The sequence below is a fragment of the Mesoplodon densirostris genome, chromosome 10 (assembly GCF_025265405.1).
Source record: "Mesoplodon densirostris isolate mMesDen1 chromosome 10, mMesDen1 primary haplotype, whole genome shotgun sequence".
In the NCBI taxonomy this organism is placed as follows: domain Eukaryota; kingdom Metazoa; phylum Chordata; class Mammalia; order Artiodactyla; family Ziphiidae; genus Mesoplodon; species Mesoplodon densirostris.
In genome coordinates, this window is record NC_082670.1 from 11,053,841 (window position 1) to 11,078,931 (window position 25,091).

General features: G+C 42.2%; 1 protein-coding gene across 1 annotated transcript in view; it reads right to left on the reverse strand.

Moving 5' to 3' along the window:
* Positions 1-24,499, reverse strand: part of RANBP9 (RAN binding protein 9) — a 90,912-nt gene extending 66,413 nt beyond the window's left edge. Inside the window, exons 1-2 of the mRNA XM_060111275.1 lie at positions 23,689-24,499; positions 9,305-9,416 (exon numbers count right to left, since the gene is read on the reverse strand). Coding sequence (XP_059967258.1) covers positions 9,305-9,416; positions 23,689-24,256 — 680 coding nt within the window. The 5' untranslated portion in view covers positions 24,257-24,499. The remainder of the gene's footprint in view (positions 1-9,304; positions 9,417-23,688) is intronic.
* Between the last annotated feature and the right edge of the window lie 592 nt (positions 24,500-25,091).

Here is a 25,091-nt window from a genome sequence, read left to right on the forward strand (position 1 = left end):
CCCCCGCTCGCCGCAACTAGAGAAAGCCCTCGCACAGAAACAAAGACCGGACACAGCCAAAAATAAATAAATAAAATTAAAAAAAATGTGTAAGAAGAGTACAGCTGTGTAAAAAAAGTGTATATATAAAAACTGGAAGGAAACAAGTTGAATTATTAATAGAATTTATACAAGATATAATTTTCTTCATCCGATTTTTCTGAATGGATGGAGAAATACTGTTTCCCACAAGTGCAGCACAGCTAGGCAGTCCTCTTGGCTCCACCAACTCCATCCCTTACCTCGAACTCTCTGATGCACTGCACTCACTCCCACCCCAACTTTAAGGAAATTGCCCAAACAAGGATTAACAACCTCCTAAGTGACAAACCAGCGGACACTTCAGTTCTCCTTTTAATTGACTTCCTTGGCTTCTAACACACAGTACTCTCTAGAATCTTCCTTCTAACTCGGACCATTCCTTCTCAGAATCCTTAGCTAGATTCTTCCCTCCTACATTTCTAGTAAATATGGTGTTTCAGATGTCCATTCTCGGACCTCTTCTTTTTTTACACCACATACTTGGGTGATCATATCAATCCTCATGGCTTCAACAAGTTACATTCTGATGACTCCAAAATCCACCTACAACTTTTCTCTCTCCTAAATCCCATTTATTTTCAGTCAAAGCCCCTACTATTGATTCATCATCTGGATGTCTCACAGCAGTTCAAACAATGTCCCCACCATCTGCAATTTCAAAGTTCTACTTCTCTCCAGTATTTTTTATTATGTTCAGTCACAGCACCATCTATCTAATCGACTGTCCCAGCCAGAACAGTGGAAGTCACCCTTCATTCTTTCCCTTTCAACAGCTACCCTTAACATTCCCACCACCTAATCAAGTTTTTTCTTTAAAGTCCTAAATAGCTAATAAATCTGTCTACTTTCCTCACTAACTCCACTACACAGATTAAGCCAATTCAAAATCATAATGACCCAACTGGTCCTCTTACGTCTCTCAGACCTCTCTTTTCTGTATCAGCGTAACCTCCCCAAAATGCAAATCCAATCATCATCATTCCCTTTTAAAGCTAGCACCTAGAAGGTAAAGATTATCCATTAGAAGTCCCTTCATGATCACCTCCAGACACATTCATGCCACAAACCTTTGTGTTGCTCTTTCTCCATCAGCAACAGAAGCATCAAGGCTGTGCACCAGGCACTCTAACGGGTGCTTTAAGTGAACTATTTAATCTCATCCTATGAGGCTGGCACTACTGTTTCCATTTTACAGAAAAGGAAACAGAGTTTGTCGAAAAGTACAAGGCCACAGAACTAGTAAGTGGCAAAGCCAATATTCAAATCTCCATCTTTCTTGTCTCAAAGTACTTCACTGTATTTCTTAGCAAAAGTAACTAAATCAGCTTCTAAAACAACTATTCATCTTTGAAAACTCTGCTCATAGAGTATCTCTGGAGGAATTCCTAGGAAATCAGTCTAAGGAGGGTAAATAGGTAGCTGAAGGACAGGGAAGTGAGAGAGACTTATGTTTAACTTTCTTCCTCTTCCATAACTGTATGCAAGCTTTCTAGAGGCTTCCTTGATTGCCACCCCATCTTCCAACAGAGTTGGTCACTTCCTCCACCATACTGCTTCTCTGCTTTGTTCATATAGCTATTACTATACATTTTTTACATTATATTTAATTATTTATTGACATGTTCATTTCTATTCTTACCTACAAACTTCTGGAGGGCAGAGACCCTGTCCTGGCCAATCCCTCCTTGTAAACCCTAGGTTCCTTGCATGGTATCTGCTACATAATAGGTACCACCCAACAAGTTAAACTACCTCCTCCTCCTCTATTTTTTTAAGCTCTATCACAATTCATCCCTAGGCAGTAGCCTCGTAGCCTAACTCCTATCTCTAGCCATCTTTCACACTGCCATCACACACTGCATTCCCTCCCCACCCCGTACTGCTTTCCTACAACAGATACCATATCACTGCCCTACTCAAAAAGACTGAAGGCTCCCTACTACCTATAGAGCATTTACCCTTAGAACTATCAGCAAGGCTCTCTTAATATGATTCCAATTCCACTCTTACTTCTGTAAACTCTTCACTATAAGCCCTCAAGTCTCTAGCAATATTGTCATCTACCTCAGCCAAAGACACCATACAGTTCCATTCCTCCCATGAGACAAGTCCAGCCATTTGTCAGAGTCTGAAGTATTTTTCCCCAACGAAGTGTCTCAACTTTTTCCTCCTTTTCTAAGGCCTATCAAACACTACTTCCTTTATAAATCTATTTCCTTGAGCTAGAGTTAATCATCATCTCCTCAGTTCTCCCGTACACTCTCTCATTCTAAGTACTCAGTATATTATGTCTTCATCTAGAGCTATTTGCATATGTCTGCTCCCTGCTCTGCCCCCCTGTACCCTCCAAATACTGAATTCAATATTCTCTGAGAACAAGAACGCACGTTCAGTTCACTCAATGCATTTACTGAGTTTCTGCTAAGTGTCAGGTCCTCTACTAGAAACTATGGATAAGACAGAGATAAATAAAATAATTTCTTATACTCGCTCAGCTGCTGACAATGCCAGATACACCATACCTGTTCAATATATAGTCATTAAGTTAATAAATATATAGTTTATTTGATATCTTTGTTCACATTTTCCATCTGTGTTTCCACTTACTGCTTATCACCAATAGAAACCAGAAGGAAAGACCTTTTAAAGCCTTTTAAAGCTAGATGGGAAGAAAGGCCTTTATTTCTCTTCCACTCCCCCAAGAAATAATCCAGAAAGTCAGGAAGCATAGAAGGAATGTTCTATGCTTTTATTATCAGCAGTATTTAGGAAGAGAACAGAGACTGGATTACTTGCTGACTTCTTCTGAATCACACTGGCAGAATGGCATCCATATTTTGTTTGAAGAGCTAAAAGTATCACACTCATAATAAATTATAATTCTAAAAATTTCCAAATAAAATTTTTATTATCTCTCACATTTATAATTAACTGTATCTCCATTGCCTCTATCAGCATACATAATTTAAAACCTGAATAAAATTCCTGAACTGAAAGTACATTCAAAAGACACAGACTACTTTTAGAAATTCATCTTGACAGTCAACAAGAATTAACAAGAACATAAAGTAAATATATACCCTTTAAATATGTCTCCTAAAGAAAATGATTTCATGCAGATAAGGTGATTTAATTTTGGCGGTGCAAAATGTGTTAGGAATTCATTTTTAAATTAATCAAAAAATTGAGACAGGCTATTCTGTCCTAATAAAGTAAGCTTATTTTGCTGAACATACACAAAAATTATGTTTAGTTTAAATGAAAATCCAAGGCAGAAAACAGAACGTATTATTTGTTTTGTTCAATAAAAGGAACTTCCTTCAAGCCTCACTTCTTAGGCAATGAAGAAAACAAGTACCAATCATCACAGTCACATTCCTAGTTTTCCAAGGCAGACCTAGAAATCATGCATTTTACAAATAAACTGAGAAGCAATTCATACCCAACCCTTGCCACTTCATGAGAAAACTTGCTACAATGACAATTTCTCGTAAGAAAACTGACATCTTGGATCCAAATATTTATTTACCTGTCCTAATCTTGGATAAACACACTGTTTAAAAGAAAATTCAATTTTAAATTAAGTATAATAAACTCTCACCTAACACCATACACAAAAATTAGCTCAAAATGGATTAAAGACCTAAATGTAAGGCCAGACACTATCAAACTCCTAGAGGAAAACATAGGCAGAACACTCTATGACATAAATCACAGCAAGATCCTTTTTGACCCACCTCCTAGAGAAATGGAAATAAAGACAAAAATAAACACATGGGACCTAATGAAACTTCAAAGCTTTTGCACAGCAAAGGAAACCATAAACAAGACGAAAAGACAACCCTCAGAATGGGAGAAAATATTTGCAAATGAAGCAACTGACAAAGGATTAATCTCCAAAATTTATAAGCAGCTCATGCAGCTCAATAGCAAAAAAACAAACAACCCAATCCAAAAATGGGCAGAAGACCTAAATAGACATTTCTCCACAGAAAATATACAGACAGCCAACAAACACATGAAAGGATGCTCAACATCTTTACTCATTAGAGAAATGCAAATCAAAACTACAATGAGATATCATCTCACACCAGTCAGAATGGCCATCATCAAAAAATCTAGAAACAATAAATGCTGGAGAGGGTGTGGAAAAAAGGGAACACTCTTGCACTGCTGGTGGGAATGTGAATTGGTACAGCCACTATGGAGAACGGTATGGAGGTTCCTTAAAAAACTACAAATAGAACTACCATATGACCCAGCAATCCCACTACTAGGCATATACCCTGAGAAAACCATAATTCAAAAAGAGACATGTACCAAAATGTTCATAGCAGCCCTATTTACAATAGCCCGGAGATGGAAACAACCTAAGTGTCCATCATCGGATGAATGGATAAAGAAGATGTGGCACATATATACAATGGAATATTACTCAGCCATAAAAAGAAATGAAATTGAGCTATTTGTAATGAGGTGGATGGACCTAGAGTCTGTCATACAGAGTGAAGTAAGTCAGAAAGAGAAAGACAAATACTGTATGCTGACACATATATATGGAATTTAAGAAAAAAATGTCATGAAGAACATAGGGGTAAGACAGGAATAAAGACACAGACCTACTAGAGCATGGACTTGAGGATATGGGGAGCGGGAAGGGTAAGCTGTGACAAAGTGAAAGAGCGGCATGGACATATATACACTACCAAACGTAAGGTAGATAGCTAGTGGGAAGCAGCCGCATAGCACAGGGAGATCAGCTCGGTTCTTTGTGACCGCCTGGAGGGGTGGGATAGGGAGGGTGGGAGGGAGACGCAAAAGGGAGGGGATATGGGAACATATGTATATGTATAACTGATTAAATTTGTAAAATAAAATTAAAAAATAAATAAATAAATAAACTCTCAGATGAGCATGTATCACTGCAAATGAAAGGTAACTAACAGCTGCTCTTTCTGGTCAAGTCTTTACAACGACATTAGGATTTTAGGAAGGAATTTTTATATCTCTTGATACAGTTCAATATATCTCCAGAAAGACAATACTTGGCCAAAATAAGCTACATGACTTGCTTTTCTTCCATAAATGAACGGTTTGTTCTTTCCTTCCAAAAGCATTGGGTTGGACCTAAAACTGTGTTCAAAAAGATTACCAGAAATAAACAAAATCAGATCAAAGAAACACAACAGTTTTCTCCAAGAATATACAGGAGGTGGGTACTGTTTCTCATCCATCCATTTGTTCATTGATATGAGTGCTAGCTAAAAAGTAAGCACTGGAATTACAGAAATATAAAATAGTCCCTCACCCTTGAATCTGTACCGTTTTACATCACCAATAAGCAGACAATTAGCTGTATAAATATTATAATTACAGTCTGCCCAAAAAGCAAAGGAAGCATAATAAAGGCACAATCTTATTTTGGGGAGGAGAAAGTGCCACCAAAAAAAAGTAACTGTAAACTACGACTTGAAGAGTAATTAGTTAAGCTTGGCAAATGGGGAAAGAGACAAGAGAAGGTGAATATAAGGAGGAAGGAAAGAACCTGCACACAACTAGAAACATGAGCCAGCAAGTACCATCAGAGAACTAACTACAGAGAGTACCTTACGGCACTACATACCTGCCATCTACTTTCCACAGATGCCAACTCTGATTAGAAAAAGGTCTTTGGGGGTACTTTCGAAACCAAGTCCCCCTGCCAGGTTTATGGTTAACCTCTCTATCCAAAACTTTATTCCCTTTCTTGTCCCACCCTTGTTCCCCTCAGGACTGAGGAGTATCAAAGAAAAAGGGACACTGAAACCCAGCAGGCCCCTGCGAGACCTTCCCGGGTACAAAAGCCCCTCCGTGTTTCTTGTTTGTAGGAAAGAGGCTTTAGTCTCCTAGGCCTTTCCTAATTTCCAAAGAGCAGACTCAAGCAGTTACTAATTAGGGAAGTGAGGGAATGCAGAAACAAAGGAAAAGCAGTCAAGCAAGAAAAGTACTGATAGCTTTAAACAACAGTGCAGCCACAAAACAGAGTCCTAGTTCCTCCTCAAGGCATATACATAACAATCTGACAAATATCTTTGAGTAGTTCTGCAGAAACTAAGACTCCCTCCCAAGAGGTGGATGGTGACTTCGTGCTGATCACAAGCATGTACACCCTGGATAGGATGGAACCAGGAGGCTGATGATTAAAATTCCCCAAACAACACCCTGTTACCTTACCACCAACCAACCAGAAGAAAGTCCACGAGCTGATCACACACCCTACAACCCTCACCCTTAATGCTGCCTTTAAAAACCCTTCCCAGAAAGCCACTGGGGAGTCCGGGTCTTTTTAGCATGGGCTGCCCATCCTCCTTGCTTGGTGCCTGCAGTAAACACTGTACTTCGCCACAACCCAGTGGCGCAGTGGTTGAGAGTCCACCTGCCGATGCAGGGGACACAGGTTCGTGCCCTGGTCCGGGAAGATCCCACATGCCGCGGAGCGGCTGGGCCCGTAAGCCATGGCCGCTGAGCCTGCGCGTCTGGGGCCTGTGCTCCGCAACGGGAGAGGACACAACAGTGAGAGGCCCGCGTACCGCAAAAACAGACAAACAAACAAAAAAACAGGACAGATAAGAATTAATGAAGACATTAATGACGTCTTCAACATCATTAGTCATTAGGGAAAAGTAAATTAAAACCACAACAAGAAACCACTAGATACCTATTAGAATGGCTACAAATTTAAAACAAAACAAACCCCCTGACAACAGCAAGTGCTACTGAGGAGGCAGAGCCACAGGAACCCTCACACGCTGCTCGTGGGATCGTACTCTAGTACAGCCACGCTGCAAAGCAATTTGGCAGGTTCTCATACAGTTAAAAATACACTGAACAAAGGACCCAGCAATCCCACTCCTTTGTATTTACCCAAGTTAAATGAAAACTTATGTTTACGAAAAAAAACCTATACATAAATGTTCAGAGTGCTATATTCCTAATTGCCAAAAACTGGAAATAATCTGAGGTCCTTCGACTGAAGAGTGAGTAAGCAAACTGTGGTTGGTTCATCCACATAATCAGCAATAACAAGGAATGAACTATCAATACATACAAAAATAGAGATGAACCTCAAATGCATTACACTCAGTGAAAGATGCCAGACTTAAAAGGCTACTCTACTCATCATACTCTATGATTCCATTTATATACCATCCTAGAAACAGCAAAACTATAATGGAAGAAAACCAATCAGTGGTTACCAGGGGCTGGAGATGGGGAAAGGTTGCCTAAAAAGGGGTATGGAGGAGTTCTGCAGGGTGATGGGACTGTTCTATATATTGACTGTGGTGATGGGTACAAGACTGTACACACCTGTCAAAACTCACAGGCCTGCACACTAAAAATGGTACGTTTTACTACATGTAAAATATACCTAATTTAAAAAAAATAATGAGGGATTCTGGCGACAAAAAGATGAGACTGAAAAATTACAAAGGTCACATCATGAAGGACCCTGCTAAGAAGCTTTAGATTTCAATCTCTAAGCAACAGGTGTACCAAATAATCTCAAGAAAGGGACAGACACAATTGAGTTCTGTACTAGGAAGAAGATGAGCAATAGTTATAGACTGGAGTGAGAACAAAACAGGGAGCAACTGGGAGACCTCAGTAATTTAGGGGACAAATTACCAAGACGTGACTCAGGCAGAAACTGTAGAAATGGACAGAGAAAGTTTAAGGCAAGAAATTCTCAAGTTTCTAGCAATAGTGAAACCATTAACCAAGCAAGGGCTGAGAAAAAGATTTTAAACAAGCTAAATTTAAATGCTTGTGGGACATTCAAATACAAACATCTGGGCAGATGCATTGGTCTAGAGCTCAAGGGAATGACCTGAGATGTAGCTTTAGATTTGAGACTCGTCAGGGAATGTGCAGCCATGAAAATATAAGGTCAGGCTCATGCAAAGATACAATACGTAGAGTGAAAGGTAAAGAGAATCCTGGGAATTATCCTGAGCAACACCAGCATTATGGAGTTGATGATATAACTTGAAGTATAAAAGAATTGGCTTACTGAGTATGCAGCAGTAGAGTTAGAAATGGTTACAATCACATGCCTATTTCAATTTGGGGTCTCTCAACCACTTTATCGTTGGCTTCTCTGATTTTACCTTTGGCTTGATCACCCTGGGTAAACTAAGGTAGTTAAAAAGTTATCGTTGAACCCAAGGTTTCACTTTGTACTTTCCACATCGTTGACATTGAGAATATTCAGCAAATAAAGAGGAATGATCTACTGAACACACTTATTTTGTCAATTAAACACAGAAGAAGCACCAAGAGGGGTTAAATGACTCACTTCAAGTACAGGTAAACTTACACAGCCCCATAAATTTACCTTGGTAGCTGAACAAATGACTCTATAGATGCTTTAAAGGATCTCCGATACCACAATGAAGTTATCAGGAAATACCACAGGGTAGATCCAATGATTCTACGTAATTAGCTCTCAGAGGGATGCACCGAAATTCCCTGTGGAGCTTTCTCAAAATGCCTATCTTCCAAACTCTACATCTGAAAATACTGATTAAGGAACTTTTGGGGTAAGACCCAAACTACTATATTTTTAATAGTCCCCTAAGTGACTCTGATGTGTGTACACATACACACACACACACACACGCACACAACCAGTGATCTCAAGTTGAAAAGCAATGATATAAAAGTTGGTTCTACAATCTACATGAAGTTCTCATTTGGAGGCTTCTAAACTACGTCCTAATACTTGGGAATCGCCTCCAACTGAGAGCATACAAACATACATTTCCCTGATCTAAACCTAAAATTCTGAGGCCCCATCCCTGTAAAATATCTATGAATCACCTTTTGGTTTTGGTTAACTACCTTTGAGAAGATTTAATTTCTCAGCAGAATTCAGAAAATGGCAGTGTAAGAAAGGCATGGAAAATGAGTCATTATCTCTCTATTGTTTTATTCCAATTCTCCACTTTAACGACAAACCTACCAGAAAAACCTGGTAATTTCACCAACTCAAGTGTTAACTTCAACTAGTATTTAAGCAGAGCCAGGTACAACATGCTATACTAGAATATTCATATTCCACTTTTCCAATTACCAAAATTTCCAAAAAATTCCAATTTTCCAATTACATGATAAATGGTTATGAATCAAAGCAAAAATAATTACCCATAAGCAAATGATTTTTCCCATCAAAATGTACACTTACCCATCTCTTCCCTTACTGACGATTTTTACTTCAAAATAATAAATCCCACAGGCTGCTGGTATTGGATGAGTGGCACGAACTGAAGCTGCATCTTTTGGGGTTTTGCCATGACCTGCATAAGGAACAGGAAGGAATAAAAAAAATCAAGAGAGACAATCAAATGAAAATCTCAACAAATAATTCAGGAATCAATATGGTTTTTGAATGAGATATACATTTCTGCTTTCATCAGTACAAATAATCAAAGACTTAATAACACATTTATCATCACAATTAATCCAATATGCAAAATAGCCCAAGTTAAACATGGAACTCTTCACACTATTACTAGTTTTGATAAAATTTCAGAATCTAAGCACATTGAACCTAGCAGTCCTTTATGCAAATTAAATAAAGTATTTTAAGGTAGTCAGTATTTTTAAGAGACAAAAGGATACACTTGAAGAACAAGATGAGAATATGATTAATTTTATTAGATCTAAATTTGCATATAATTTATCAAATTCCTAAACAACACTTTTTTGCCAAATGGCCTAACTTTTTAAACCAGAAGTATCTGTATCATACACTATTTTTTTAAATTTAGTTATTTTGTTTTTGGCTGCATTGGGTCTTCATTGCTGTGCGCAGGCTTTCTCTAGCTGCGGTGAGCAGGGCTTCAATAGTTGCGGCACGCAGGTTCAGTAGTTGTAGCACACAGGCTTAGTTGCTCTGCGCCATGTGGGATCTTCCCAGACCAGGGCTTGAACCCGTGTCCACTCCATTGGCAGATGGATTCTTTACCACCACACCACCAGGGAAGCCCTCATACACTATTTTTTTAAGTGAAATTTTTATAATTAGATTGAATTGGCAAAACAGCTTTCTTACTTTAAGAATTTACAATTTTGTTGGTTAGATCCAAACTTTGGATAGATTTTGATGGTTTCACTCATTTCATCATCCACATTTCAACTGCCTGAACTTAACAGTAGATGGGGAACAACACAAAAGGAAAGCATTTGGCAATATTTATTGTAATATAATTCAATATAAAAATATTTAAGGGCTTCCCTGGTGGCACAGTGGTTGAGAGTCTGCCTGCCAATGCAGGGGACACAGGTTCGAGCCCTGGTCTGGGAAGATCCCACATGCCGTGGAGCACTAGGCCCGTGAGCCACAACTACTGAGCCTGCGCGTCTGGAGCCTATGCTCTGCAACAAGAGAGGCCGTGATAGTGAGAGGCCCGCACACCGCGATGAAGAGTGGCCCCCGCTTGCCGCAACTGGAGAAAGCCCTTGCACGGAAACGAAGACCCAACACAGCCAAAAATTTTTTAAATAAAAAAAATAAAGAATTATTTTAAAAAATATATTCAATTTCCTCTGGAAAATCAAACCTCCCAGATATCAAACCTGAGGAAGGCAAAAGAGAGCTTGGGAGACAAGGGCAGAGAGAGGTTACTATACTCAGCATTCAAGGAGCCAAGGGACTCACCCAGGACTCTCCTGGGCTCTATACTCCAGGAGTCCTTTAGAAAGTCTTCTCTACCCACCTTTACCCCACCCCAAATCTGGGAGAAATGCACACAGCCCTGAGATGGTAGAGACCCAGATACACTTGACAGAAAGCCTGGGAGTGGTCTTGAGGCCAGTCAATTTTCCAAAATTGTAACTTTAGCAAAATTGCATCGTTGGTGTTCAGAAAAATTAAAAATTTTAATATGTAAAAAAAAAATCATTAACCTTTGATCATTAATTCTATCCAAAGGCTGATCCATAAAATTTCTTTGGTCAATTACAGCCTTCTGAGAAACATATGTAACCTCTCGTTGTCTTTTCTTTCTTTTTTAAGAAAGCAATATAATAACCATACTAATGCTGACCTCTTTAGGGAATCTGTTAGATAAAGGCTTTTAAACTTTTTAAATTAGCTATTCCTCAATCTAACCCAGAGTTTTATTCACTAAGATCACCTCCCCTGTCCATCACCCAAGACAAAAATTACCCTGAAAGCTAGCATGTGAACAAAACCACGTGAGCAAGAGAAAATATGCCCATAAAACCACCAGAAGAATAAAGCTGAAGTAGCATGTCAGAAAGTATTCAGAGAGAGTGAGTGAGACAGACTCCACAATCCCGAAAAGGGCCGTATGAGAAACAATGCTCCAATCATTACTCAGGTGTTCCAGTTAGATATGCTTCACCCAATACAAACTTATGTCATTAATCTTTCAGTCAGACTATACCATTACCTTCATGGGTAGCATAACTCCCCTTCTCAAATTTACCATGACTGTTTTAAAACTAAACACCTCTTATAGGTCAAAAATTATATCTTGTCTATACAAGAACCATCACACACCAATGAGATCACATCTTCCCTTACCATACACTCTGTCAAATTATCAATGCGTATCCTACCATTAAACAGTTAAGTTTACACTTGCAATGCAAATTAGCACATGTTCACGTGGCCTAAAAGGAACTAAATGAACTCAGCCACTCTATTACCATTCACAAATGTCTTAAGTATATGTATTATGGGCAGAAGTTCTCAGCAGGATGACCACTGAGAGGTGATAAACTTGGCTAGGAAGATAAAAATGGAAGCAGCAATGTACAGACGCTGATAAAACTGCTTTAATATATGTAGGTAGTATTTACATGGAGCTAAGCAGAAGAAAGTAACAGCATAAATCTGCAGAATGATACACTAATCACTTTTTAAAAACAGACATTTAATAAATCATGATTTCAGCAAAATATATTTTTCGGTAACATGTTCAAATAATTGAGCTGCCTGGGAAAAGGTCATGTAAACTAAAAGCATTTTTAAAATTTAGACAGTTAAAAATAAATCTAAAGAAAACCCCAATTAACCCAGGAATCCTAAATCAAATAGCTCTTATTTTTGGTTTTGGTTTTTCTTTTCTTTTTTTTTTTTTTTTGCTGTACGCGGGCCTCTCACTGCTGTGACCTCTCCCGTTGCGGAGCACAGGCTCCGGACGCGCAGGCTCAGCGGCCATGGCTCACGGGCCCAGCCGCTCCACGGCATGTGGGATCCTCCCGGACCGGGGCACGAACCCGTGTCCCCTGCATCGGCAGGCGGACTCTCAACCACTGCGCCACCAGGGAAGCCCGGTTTTGGTTTTTCTGAAGAGAAGTGACCAAAACTTTTAGGGATAAGGGAATCTCAAAGTATACTTAATAATAGTAAGTGATAACAGTTGACATACATTTAATACTATGTGAAAGGCACCATTCTAAAAGCACTGTACTGACAGAGAAAACAAACTTATGGTTACCAAAGGGTGATGGGGGAGGTAGGGTGGACAAATTAGGAGTTTGGGATTAACATACACACACTACTATACATAAAACAGATAAATAACAAGGACCTACTATAAAGCACAGGGAACTATATTCAATATCTTGTAATAACCTACAATGGAAAAGAATCTGAAAAAAGTGTATATGTATGTATGTATAACTGAATCACTATGCTGTACATCTGACACTAACACAACATTGTAAATTAACTGTACTTCAATTTTTTAAATTATAAATAAATAAATAAATAAAAGCACTGTATTTATTAACTCATTTCACCTTCAAAACAACCTATGAAGTAGGTACTATTTATTATCATTTCACAGTTGAGGAAGCCAAGGGCAGATAAAGAAACTCAGGTCGTACTGCTGGGTGAGAATCCCAAACCAGGATTTGTGCTGGGATTTAAATTCAAGAAGCCTGATCCAGTGCGAGCTCTGAACCCACAGGAAGGATTTAGTTACACTGAACATTCTGGGATCACTTCACATGTATCCCCACCTCCTATTCTAGCTACTTTTGTGGGAAAAGAGAAAGAAAACTAATATTTGAGGGTAAACAATCTCTCAAAGTATTAGGTGCTTCTGTATAGATTTTTCTCATTTGACATCTGTGAAATAGGTATAATTTAACCTCATTTCTAAAAATGGAGAAATTCTTACAGAGATTATCCAACTTGCCCAAAATTGGTAGAATCGTGAATTAAATCCATGTCTGATTTAAAATCCCCTACATCTTACCATTATGCAAAAATAACTGTAAAGAACTACAGAGTCATAAATCTTCAAGGTTTTAGTATATTCATCATGCTCTAACAAGACACTATAGAAAAATTCTGTAAATGTTAAAAGGATTTGTTCCATTTTAAAATTAACCTTAAGATGTAAAGACTCAAGAAAAAGTTGAGATATAAGATATTAATATCAGAGTGAAGAGCCTATTTCTAATAATGTTCATCAGCAGGAAGTTTATTACCTTCAATTCTGTGGTGACCAAAGTACAACCCTCACATTACCAAAGTGTACATTTTTAAAACCACACTCTTCAATGTTAAGTGTTTTCTAGATGGTTCAAGAAGAAAATACATGTACTGCTTCAGGACTCTAAGGCTAGCAAGGTCACCTCCTCCTAGTCAAACAATCTGTTGACTGCATTTAAATGAAACAGAAAGGGTTTGAATAAAGCCTTCCCCCAGACCCCTCCACTCTCCAACCTGCAGCCAAGTGCCTTTCTGAAAATATACATCAGCCTTCCTTGTACCACTAGCCCTCAAGACAATTAACACTCCTTCCCATTCAGCCTAGAAAGGGATAAATTTCCAGAAAACCTTGTTTGATCTTGCCCTCCCTCTGCATTTTCCACCTCCTCCTTTCTGCTCCAGCCACACTGGCCAGGCCAGGCTGTGCCCAAGCTACTCCCTCTAACTGGAAAGCTGTGTACCCTTCCTTCTCAGACTGGCCGGGTCCTCCTCAGCCCTTCTATCTTGGTTCAAGTTTCACTTCCTCAATTATTCTTGCTCTAGCCTCTCTGACTCGGTCTAACCTTTTTTATATGCCCTCCACACAACATTAACACACGTTAACACTTAATTTTGATTATTTTATTGTTTCTGCATTTTAATTCCCGGACCTCTTTATTCCCACTGACTTCCATTCTAATTTCAATCATTCTTCCTGGAGCCACACTCTGGATGCTGACATCACCTGAAACTACTCCACCTCAGAAATATTAAATTCCAGTAAAGTCTGTTTTGCCACAAAGCACATTTCTTGAATACAAATTAGGCCACATGCACTTGATAAACATGGCAATGATATCAGCATAATAAAGAAGTCATTCAGCTCATAACACAGCTTTTCCCAGTACATTAATGAATTAAAGAGAAAATTTTAGCAATATACAGAGGCCCTAAGTCAAAAAAGCTGGGATTCCTTCAGAAGTGCATTCCTATTGTGCCCAGTGTTTGGTGGCTTCAGGAACTGCTCTACCTGCCACTGTATTCACCGATCTGGGGAAAATTCAAGTGCAGTACAGATCAAAAAAAACTAAGATACTTCCTCTTTGTTTGTATCAGTATGGACTCATGCATCTCATGCATATTTATTTTACACTTTGGGTTATAATTCAAGACGAGTTCGTTTCTTTTGTTGCTCAGACTGTTCCCCGTCTAGCCGCTGGGAGCTTTTTCAGTTGGCTGCTCTGGCACTCTGACGTACCTCCGTTATGTGTTTTTTGTTTTTGTTACTTTCTGGCACTAGAAGATGCTGGGAGCTCATCTTGTGCGTTTCCTGCCCTAGTCCTAGAACCGGCCATTTCTCCAAGGGGCCATGGCTCCTTTTATGGGCAAATGGCATTAGAATCCAAGATCCAGGCACTAGGTATGCTCACAGTTACTGGGGTGCCATTGCTTTTAGGCCCTCCCATTGACACGAGCGAAGGAATGTATGTGTGTATACTAAACCCCCGTATATACACACATCTGTGCTTTTCGTTTAATCATCTGTGCACACATTAAACTGAACAGGAGTTCACACTACTGTCTCTGACTCTAATCCATCATCACGTGGATCATTCTACCCACTCCAGTGGTGAGAAACCTAGCTCCCACTGTGTACCATCCACTGATTTAACTGTTAAATTCCAGTATACATGGACAGCAGTATCAGAATTGTTAACTCATATCCCCCTGGGATGCAACTTATCAACAAGAATTCAGTGCTTATATAGTTTCTTTTACCTTTCGTTTTACAGACTCCACTGATTTCCAGTTACTTATTTAGGTCAGAGCCTTTTCCCTCCTCTTCTGAGATTGTTTCATACATTTGTAATATAGTTACACTGTTTTGTCACATGCTACATTCTACACTGGGATCCACCCCCCCACCAAGTGACTTTCTAAAAAATATGTACCTATTAAGATTCACTCTTTATGTCCTAAAATTCTGCAGGTTTGATAAGCACACAGTGTCATGTAGCCAGAATTACAGCATCATACAGAATACTTTCATTGACCTAAAACATCCCGTTCTTTGCCTCACTCGCCCTCTCTCCGTCCCCTCAAGCCCCTGACAACCACTCATCTTTTTCCTAGCTCTATAGTTTTGCTTTTCCAGAATGGCATATCACTGAGATCATACAGTATGTTATCTTTTCAGACTGGAGTCTTTCACTCAGCAATATGCATTTAAGATCCATATGTGTCTCTGTGTGGATAGATAGCTCATTTCTTTTTTATCACTGAATAATATTCTACTGTATGGATGTACTGCAGTTTATCCATTCACATACTGAGAGACATCTTGGCTGTTTCTTGGTTTTGGTGATTATGAGAAAAGCCGTTATGAACATTTACATGCAAGTTTTTGTATGGGCGTAAATTTTCAAACCAGTTGGGTAAATACCTAGGAGCTCAACTGCTGGATCATATGGTAAACTATGTTTAGCTTTGGTAGAGACTGCCAAGCCATCTTCCAAAGTGGCTGTATCATTTTGCACTCCCACCAGCAGAGTACGAGAGTTCCTGTTGCTCTCTGCACCCTCACCAGCAGTTGTCATGGCCAGGTTTTCTTTGGATTTTAGCCATTCTAATAGCTAAAGCTAAGCATTTCCAATTGGCTTTAAAAAAAAAAAAAAAAAGGTGAAAAGAGCTAAACCCTGAATCAGATTTTTATTTTTGATTAAACAGCTGTCAAGAACTTACATCTCTAACAAGGCAGACCAACCCCCAGGGTTGAAGGCTGTGAAGGGTCAGCAGCCTGTGATGCTGGGCACACGGGAGTGGAAATCTAACCAGGCTTGTATTTTGTTCGGACTGTTATTTCTGTAGCGCTCTGGTTACAAAGTTCCATAAGTTTTAAGTGGTCTGCCCCAGCCCTATTTTTCCCATAAGCCCTGTTACTTTTAGTGAGCAATTCTGTGAAAAACATTAAGTTTTTCCAGCAACACAATTTTGGCATCACAGTGGCAATACGGACATCTTCCCCTAGGACACACCCTCCTATCCTCTCCCCCGTCTAAAGAATTCACTCTGCACTTCAAAATTCAAGGAACTCCAGGGCTTCCCTGGTGGCGCAGTGGTTGAGGGTCTGCCTGCCGACACAGAGGACACGGGTTTGAGCCCCGGTCCGGGAAGATCCCACATGCCGCAGAGCGGCTGGACCCGTGAGCCAGGGCCGCTGAGCCTGCGCATCCAGAGCCTGGGCTCCGCAACGGGAAAGGCCACAACAGTGAGAGGCCCGCATACCGCAAAAAAAAAAAAAAAATTCAAGGAACTCCAATGCACTGAACCCTTTCTTGTTTGTTTGTTCTTCTCCTTCCTCTTCCAGGATGGTATACACGGTAATTATTTAAAAGCTTCCAAAGATCTTGATTTCCCTCATATGCCTATCCTTCCATCATACCCAGCCAGCAAAACCACAAGCCTTAAATCAACATTATAATCCATCTTCCCTACTCCTGCACTGGGCAGCTGGCCTTTACGGAATAAAGTCCAACCGTCCTGCAAACAGTCACCACTGTGAACTAATGATGTCGGCTGGGATCCCCCACTGTTATCAATACCACACAGCAATCTTTAGAAAGAGGAAGATGGTCCGCATCCTCATCATTCACTTTAGGCTTTAGGTCCTCTACGTGAATTCAGTGAGCAAACTACCTCGCCTCCTTTATCACACAACGGGACTGAAATGGGACTCCACCATTATACATGGTTTTGTTCTACTCTTTCGCGCATTACTAACTCGTCTGTCTACACCAGTCCACCTCTTCCACTGTTATCAAAGGAACAATACGTATTTCTCTCCTCTTCAAGGGCAAGCATCTTAAGCTTCTGAACCACCTTCCTCCCTCCATGCCCTTACTCTGTCAGCCTCCCAAGCTTGTATTCTCATCTTTTCCCTCTTTACTCTCCTTCCCTTCAATCTATAAGGGCACAGTGTCCCAAAAATGTATATCCTTTTCATAAAATTATGTCTCTGTGTTATAAATCATTGTCAATAATGCACTGGGGTTGGTGGTTAGTATAATGAACTTTTTTTTTTAACTTTAAGGTAATAAAACCAAGTATTGGTACTATTTATCTTAGTTGTTAAAACACGTTAAATTCTGTAGACATTTATTGAGACTCCATACCTTGCACTAACATCATACTGTCATCTAACTTACGTCACTTCAGTTTTACCCACGCAGCCAAACTAAAACTAGGCCTACTTAGAAATGATACAATAGTTTCTAACACAGTACCTTCCAAAGGGTTTTCCAGGGATAATTTTAAGTATGTGGATTTTCATCTTACATGCTGATGCTATAAGCTAATCTCCAGATACAACATAAGTCCAAAATCAACCATTAAAAAAAAAAAAAAAAAAAAAAAAACCACATGCCCTAACCTCCATTCTCCTCCAGGTATTGACTAATCTCTTTCCTCATCTATATTTCTCAAGAATAACCTATATTCACTATACTTTCTGCTTGGTCCCTTCTAGTGACTCTGATTTCTGCCCCCATCACTCAATTCACACTGCTCTACCTAAGGTCACAGCGATCTACTTTCCAAATCCAGTGGAAATTTTTCTGTGCCTATGTCACTAAGCCTATATGTTGCATTTGACACTAAAGTTCACTTCCTCATTTCTGACACTCCTCTGCTCAGCTTCTGTGACACCACCCTCCCCGCTGTCCAGGTGCCTCTTAACTACTCCTTCTTGGGCTCCCTGCAGTCTTTTAATGTTGGTCTTGCTCAGGGTTCCATCTTTGGCCCACTGCTCTTCTCACTTTACTCACTCTCTCTCACACTCTGAGTTTCAACTACCAGCTACAGGCGACTCCCAGGTCAGTCATGACCTCAGTCTCTCCTCCAGGTTCAGGTCAATGATGGTACGTGCCAGCCCCTCCTAGGAGAAACTGACCCCCACACTGTCGCTACTGAGAGGAGTGGGGCCCACACTATCCTTCCACCAAGAGGACATTTTGTATTTCATAACAACCCTCACACCCCGACAGTTGATTCAACACAGGTCAGCATCTACGAGAAGGCCACCAATTCACTCCACAGCACAGAATGAAAAGCTCTGCCCAACTAAGAAAGATGGCAACTAGCTGGGCCAATCTGCTGGGTCTCTTGGGAGTTTAAAATAGGAAAAAGGATAAACCAGTTAGTAGGGAAAAGAACAGAAAACCACCAGAAACTAGCACTGTAGCTGAGTCATCTGAACATTAGAATAAAGTGAAAAATCAGGAACTCCAGCTGTGGTGATCACACAGAGCCACCTTAACTCCAGAAGACCTCTTTCTGTTCTTTCTCCAATGCTATTTCTTTGGCTTCTTCAGGTTTACATGAAGTCAGATCACATGGCTAAGATTCCCACTTTTACTTACCTCTAAGTGTACTGTAATACTTCCTTGAGATCATTATTTGCTTCACGGTTCACTGCAAAAACCTAACAGGGCTGGAAACCCAGCATCAGCCTTGATTTCTCCATCATTCCATCATATCCAGTCAGATTTACTTCAGCACAGATCACAGATATGTCTGCTCTTCTCTGCCCCCACCACTGACCAGTTCAGGTCCTTATTTCTTATGTGGTCTGCAACAGCCTTCTAAGTGAGTCTGCTATTTCCAGGCTTGTGTCCCTGAGTCCACCTCCCAATTAGTTGTATAATCCGACAAAGATGAAACTGAGCCAGTCACTTCCTACTTAAAATCCTTAGATGATTCTTTGTCTCCTACAGAATAAGATCCAAGCTCAATAAAATATTCTATAAGGCCTCGCACAATCTTTTCCCAGCTGTACCTTGTCACACACTTAAATTCCAACAACCCCATATCGCTTGTAGATCCAAACATATAGAATAATTCTCCTCTACGCTTTTGTTTATGCTTTTTCCCTTGTAATGCCCAGCCCCTCCTCCCCTATATCATACTCATCTTTCAAGACTGACCGCTGGCCTCATCCCCTTCAAGAAGCTTTCCCTGACCCACCAACTTCACCCCTGCCAAGGGCAGCCTGCAGCAGATGCTCCCCCATCTTCCACAGTACTCTATGACACTTCCCTACTACACACACTGCTTGATGTCTTTTGAGCTCTTCGAATTCAAAGACAGTGTCTTATTCACCTTTGAGTATCCAGAACCTGGCACAAAGTAAACACTCACTAAAAGCTTGTTGAATAAACAAAATGAATAAATAGAGAGTAAGGTATATATACAAATTGTCTAGAAGAATATCTGCCCTACAGCAATTGCTCAATAAATCATTACCAAAAAAAAAAATCATTACTATTGTCTACTTCTGTTAAGTATGATTATTAGAATCACTTAATCCTTGCAGTTATCAACTACCATTCTTAAAGCTCAATTTTGGCAAAGGGATCCCTGGGAAAAGCTTGGTTTTTAAATTCCTTGATTTTGAAGCACATTTTTATATCACCTCCCATAAATCTCTAAAGACATTTGCATCGGTAAGCAAGCAAATATGTGTTGAGATACTTGTTCTACATAAAGAAGTGCAAGAAATTAGATAAGCAATTAAATTGAGGACACGTTAAAGGCCTAGTGACTGGTGATACAGAGGGGGAGGGGAGCTGGGCGTACCAAAAGTTCAACCGATTTGGTCACTGTTAATAATACTTCAATTAGAAGGTGCAGTTCACTATTCATTTCTTCCTACCATTCCCAACTTTCACTTATCTTACATTTCTTCTAAGCTGCCCTAAATCAGTATAATCAAAGCGTCTGGACTTTTCCATGGCATTAGTGTGCTCCAGGTAGCACTTTCCCCAGAGGAAGTACTTTCAACATCAACTATTCTTCAAAGTCAACTATTCTTCAAAAAGTTATAAATGTGATCATTGGATTTTAACTACTTGAGATAATTAAGTCTCATACAAACTGAAATAGGCAATACGGTGTGGTGGAAAGAACACTAAATTTAATATCAATGAAAATTAGTTTCCAATCCTGGCTTACCTGTGACTGGGAAGCTCTAACTTCCAGGTGCTCCCACTTTTTCTCGTCTTAAATGAGAATTCCACCATCTTATGCAAATTCACTAACATGCTCCTGAGTGTATGTATCAAAACGCTTGGCAAAGTAAACAAATCGTGGTAACTTCACAAATATAAAAATGCAACCTGTAACTGAAACATTTAGACTAATCTAAACCCATTGTCATATTCATTAAAATGCTTTAAATTGGGGGGGTTCCCTGGTGGCGCAGTGGTTGAGGGTCTGCCTGCCGATGCAGGGGACACAGGTTCGTGCCCCAGTCTGGAAAGATCCCAAAGGCCGCGGAGCGGCTGGGCCCGTGAGCCATGGCCGCTGAGCCTGCGCATCCGGAGCCTGCGCTCCACAACGGGAGAGGCCACAGCAGTGAGAGGCCCGCGTACCGCAAAAAAAAAAAAAAAAGCTTTAAATTGGAATAAATTGATCATCATAACTAGGTCTAAACTTGTCACATTTATACTTATTCAAAGCTGACAAGAATTTCAAAAATAAAAGGGGCCATGCTTGAGGATTTCAACAGTTGGTGTGTGACTGCTAAGCAAAAAGTCTTCTAAACATTTTTAACAGGTAGTAAACACACCCAATTCCTCTGCAACCCAATCAACTTGGTCTGTATGGCTGACACTGTTTAACATTAATCCCTTCAAATCATTTAAGGAACCCCACTGTTTCCAAAAGAGTAACTCTAATTTAGAAGAATAACATCTTCAAAACAGAATACGTTCAGAGCAAAAGAAATTTATATTTCAAAGGTAAGAAAAATCCTCATCATATGGAAAATAATTATCATCAATCTTTTGAAATTCTGTAATATGCAAAAATACTTTATGAACAATAGTTTTTAATGTTATTTTGTGACTTCAAATTTGCTTACCACTACCTAAGACACTTCCCCCTTGCTTAGATGCCCAGTAACTTCTGGTGTGGTCCACTCTGAAGGCACACAGAAAAACAACAGGACAAACACACAGGCACGTATTAAAATAACAAGACGAGGAAGAGGCAGTGGAAGGGGGAAAAGGGCCCGTGTTTGTGACAAGGGGGAAGGGAGAGACAAAGGGGAGACAGAAGAAAGGGAGAGGAAAGAAAAAGAATGACAAACAGCGAAATCTGTTCTTCCAGAAATAATGGTTTATGTTTACAAAAGAGTGAAGTTTCCAGAAAGTGAATCTTAGTATTACACAACAGAAAGTAATAAAGAGGCCAAGAGGAAAAATAACTGAGACAGCGTTGTCATAAATATTCCAAACTCCAACCAATTTCACACAAGCTGCACTTCTGCGTGACCCAAATCATCAATTTTATGTAAAAGTAGTTAGTAAAACTAGTCAAGGCATGTTACAGTGCTAAATAGACTATAATCACAAATTTTAGATATGGAAATTCAGAGCTGGAAATCTCCTTACCAACACCCAGCTCAACTCCCTCATCACTCAGAGGAAGAAACTGAGACCCTGTCTGGTAACATGCCTAAAATCACAAATGATGGCAGGACTCGGAAAGCTAGAATTCTTTGTTCAATAATCTCTTATATCTTCTCCCTCTGATTTTATAAGCTAACTATCAACCATCAACCATCAAATGTAAAGTAAAGTTTTGGGGAGTCTAACAAAAAGCATTCTGGTAGCCAGATCAGAAGTAAACACTTCATACATAGCACTGTTCACACAAATTAAAACACAAAATTAAACAACAGCCTTCACAGAGTATTAACAAACTGTCCAAACTTAAGAAAAACCAAAGGTCCAATATTTTGAAAATTTCAGCCATTTAGATTAAGAACCATAACATTTAAAATTGAAAGTACTTCTCTGGATCTATGGATAAAAGGAAGGAATATTCCACAAGGCCTATTTTTGTGCGTTATTCTTTGCAGCCAAATCATTTGGAAGACTTCTGTGGCCATTCTCCTTCCTGATTAAATAGTAACTTATTTATCCAGGTTCTTCTCAAATTTCAGTCCAGTAAACTTTAAGAATTTCACCACAATGGTTGTTTACACCCCCTATATCCATGTCACTAGGATCTGATAAAGACCCTCCCTTTGAAGCCAATCAAAATGAGGCTGCTCTGAATGTAAAAGCAGCAGGTTTGGGGCCTAAGAAACTGGATTTGTTTCCAGATAGACTGACACATTGGATTGATTTTTTTCCCCCAGACAAGTAAACTTGATGCGTGTTATTAATGTGGGCTACATTTCAAAAACTCCCATAGCAATTTATAATTTTATATACAACTGATCTGCTTACAGCTTTGTTTTAACATAGGAGAGGTAGGTGAGGGAGGAGGGGGACAAGCACTAGCCTAAGGCTTTTTTTTTAAACTGCAGGTGGAAAATAGGAGCCAATTTTCTTTGAAATACTAAATAACGTTTTTAACAAATCCCTGTTTTCAACGAGACTTTCATAATGCCAACACATAAATATAGGGCATATCCAATCAGTCGTGGTAGGTTTCTGCTCCCCTAAGAAAACACGTACTCCTGAGGTTTCACCTCTCGTACCCTCCAGTTGCTTTTAGCAAGATACACTCACTGACGGCAAACTTGGGGCCCCGGCCCTTGTGCTCCCCTAGACAATCTCTAGCTTAATTTGGGGTAAAATCCTCCACTGATTACTCCTCCCCCTATACATCCCTGCTCTCCCTTAATTAGAAATTATCCCACAGAATCGTGCCTCTCTTCCCCCCACGTAAGAGGAGAGCGCCTGACCCAACACCACCTGGAGAACAATGTAACCCAACTCCGAGCCCATAGATTCCTCCATCCCAGCTCTACGATTTATCTCAAAGGGAAATCAGAAAGCGAGTTATGTCCTGTCATCCTGGATTCCCCCGAGGTGTCCTGCTCCTGGCCTGGGATTACCAGCTCCATTCTACCCAGGACCATTATATTCACCTTCTCCTTCCCAGAATCGCCTGCTTTCCCTCGCACCTCTGCCCGCGACCCCAATCCCACCCTGGGAGCAGCAGAGCCGGCGGCGAGTCCCCTCCGAGGACACCCGGCCCCGGGAGGGCGGAGGCGGCCCGAGGGTCTGCGGCCCCACTCCCACCGCAGGACACACGCCCAGTACCTTTGTAGTGCACCCGCAGGTTGTTCTGAGACAGGCCGATGTAGCTGAACTTGTCCTTCGGACTCCAGGACCGAGGCAGCGGCGTCTCCTGCTCGTCCACGGCCGGGTAGAGGCGCTTCAGCCGCCGCTGCAGCTCCTTCTCCTGCTCGTTCAGGGCCGAGTCCCCGTGCGGGAAGGGGGCCGCAGCACTGCTGCCCGCCGCCACGGCCGGGGCCGGGGCGCCTCCGGCCGGGCCGGGGCCCGCGGAAAGGCCCGGGGGCGCGGGGGACGCGCTGGCGGGGGCGGCCGCCGAGGCGGGCTGCGGGGGCGGAGGCGGCGGCGGCGGCGGGGCCGCGGTGGCCGGGGGCGGCGGCGGCGGCGGCGGCGGGTGGAGGAGCAGGGCGGCCGCCGCGGCCCCTAAGCCGCCACCGCCGCCCGCGCCGCCGGGCGAGCCGGCCGGAGAGGAGCCGGCGCTGACGGCCGGGGGCGCCGGCAGGACGACTCCGGACACCGGGGCCACGGCCGCCGGCGGTGGCGGCGGCAGCTGCTGCTGCTGTTGTTGCTGCTGCGGCGGCGGCTGCCCGGACATCCCGGCCGCGACTCAGCCTGCGGCCACCTCCACCTCTTCTCTCCTTCCTCCTCCGCTTCCCGGGGGCGCTGTCGCCGCGGCCGCCGGCACCAGGCGCCCAGTCCGCCCGCCCCGGAAGCAGGCGGCGGGCCGCGCGCCGAGAGGGAGAAAGCACGACGGTTGTGGGGCTCGGAGCCGGGGGAGTGGGCGCCGGGCCCGGGGAGGCCCCGAGAGAACGCTGGCCGGAGCGCGGGCGCTGGCCCGGGACGAGGCGCCGAGGGCGGGGGCGAGGCGGGGGCGCGTGAGGAGAAGGCGCGGTGGCAGCAGCCTCGGCCGCTGCTCTCGCGGATGTTTCCCGGCGGGCGGGCCGAGCCGGCGCGAGACGCTGCGCGCGGGCGGTGCTGGGCGAAGGGGCGGGGCCGCAGGGGCGAGCTCGGCGCGAGGGGCGGGGCCGCGCGGGAGGCGGAGGGCGGGCCCGCGGGGGTCCCGGCGCCGGTAGACCGCACTAAGGAGGCGGGTGGCCCGGCGCGGACTCCGCCTTTGCCCGGGTCCGCCGGCCGCTCGCGGACCGGGCGCTGGGGTCCCCGCCTCTGCCGGCAGCCCGCCGCCTCGCCCCGCTCGCCCGTTCCCTCCCCGGGAGAATCTCCTCCTACTTTACTTCTTTTTGTTGTCGTCGCCCCACCTCCCCGACCGTAGGGTTCCCGCTAGCGCGGCGGGGCCCGCTTCTCGCCCAGGCGAAAGTAATCGAGCCCCGTTGGGGCCGCCCAGAGTCCGGTCTGCGGGGCCCAGGGACGAGCGGGGCGGCTCCGGCTCCCGGATCCCAAATCGGGTCCCCGGGGCGAGCCGTCCGGGCGGC